A 1,013-nucleotide genomic window follows, 5' to 3' on the forward strand; every position below is an offset into this window, starting at 1 on the left:
ATTCCTCCTGTATAGTAGGACCCTTTAATAATGCATCATTCAGACTAAGTCCTATGTCCGTTTTGCAGGATGCATCAAATACCACACGCAGCCTAGTAGTAGTACTATTTGTATTTATCACGGCATGATGCGGTAAAAAATAGTCACTTATGCCGATTTTTTTATCTTCGTTTTCCAAGACGATTTCCATATGATTTAATTCAATATATTCTTCCATAAATTTGCTATATTCTAGTTTTAATATAGGGTTGAATTTAAATCGCCTTTCCAAGGAAAAAAAACGTCGCAGAGCAGCAGGGTAAGAATTGCCTATTTCTTTTATTTCGGTTTTAAATGGTAATTTTACAATAAATTTACCATCCAAGCCTTGGCGAACTGTTTGATCAAAATACGATTGACAAGCTTTTTCTTCCAATGTATAATTATTTTTTTCCTTTGATACCGTTTCTAAACGCCAAAATTTCGAGATTTGATCCTCTAGATTATTTATTACGATTTCGCTTAATAACGTAATATTTTCCCGATGAGTATTTTTATTGTATTTTGGTATAGGGCCCGCAACTATCCATCCTAACCTCGTCTCTTGTATAATCGGCCCGTTATTAGTAGATTTAATTTGCCCAGGACGCATTAAGTCAAAAAATAATTCATTACCTAATAACATATCATTTTTTTGCGGTTTATTATATGCGTTGTCCGCTAATGCGATATTATCTGGTACATTAATACGTTTTGGGTCAATGACCTGGGCAGGTATGTCATTAGTTAATCTGGGTAATATTAAGCAAGATATGGTTTTTTCGTAATCGCTTGTGTGGGACCTTATCTTCACTGTCACCGCGGACGTTATAGTGTGTACTGATTGACCTATGCCGGAGACATCGCTCTTTATTTTGTTCCGGCCTAATTGAACGGTTTGTGCCATATATTCCGTGACAAATTGTTTTGAGATCCAAAGTCCAATAGCGCACGGCAATGTATCGCATTACCCATGTTATCATATACTTTTATGA

General features: G+C 35.4%; 1 protein-coding gene across 2 annotated transcripts in view; it reads left to right on the forward strand.

The window, feature by feature from the left end:
• LOC100568758 overlaps positions 1 to 1,013 on the forward strand; it is a 95,146-nt gene that overhangs the window by 79,803 nt on the left and 14,330 nt on the right. Inside the window, exon 23 of one of the 2 annotated variants that reach the window (XM_029487115.1) lies at positions 247 to 702. The exons of the other annotated variant lie outside the window; for it this stretch is intronic. Coding sequence (XP_029342975.1) covers positions 247 to 302 — 56 coding nt within the window. The 3' untranslated portion in view covers positions 303 to 702. Of the gene's footprint in view, positions 1 to 246; positions 703 to 1,013 lie in introns of those variants that run through there. 2 annotated transcript variants of the gene reach the window in all.

This window comes from Acyrthosiphon pisum, chromosome A1 (genome assembly GCF_005508785.2).
Source record: "Acyrthosiphon pisum isolate AL4f chromosome A1, pea_aphid_22Mar2018_4r6ur, whole genome shotgun sequence".
Taxonomy (NCBI): domain Eukaryota; kingdom Metazoa; phylum Arthropoda; class Insecta; order Hemiptera; family Aphididae; genus Acyrthosiphon; species Acyrthosiphon pisum.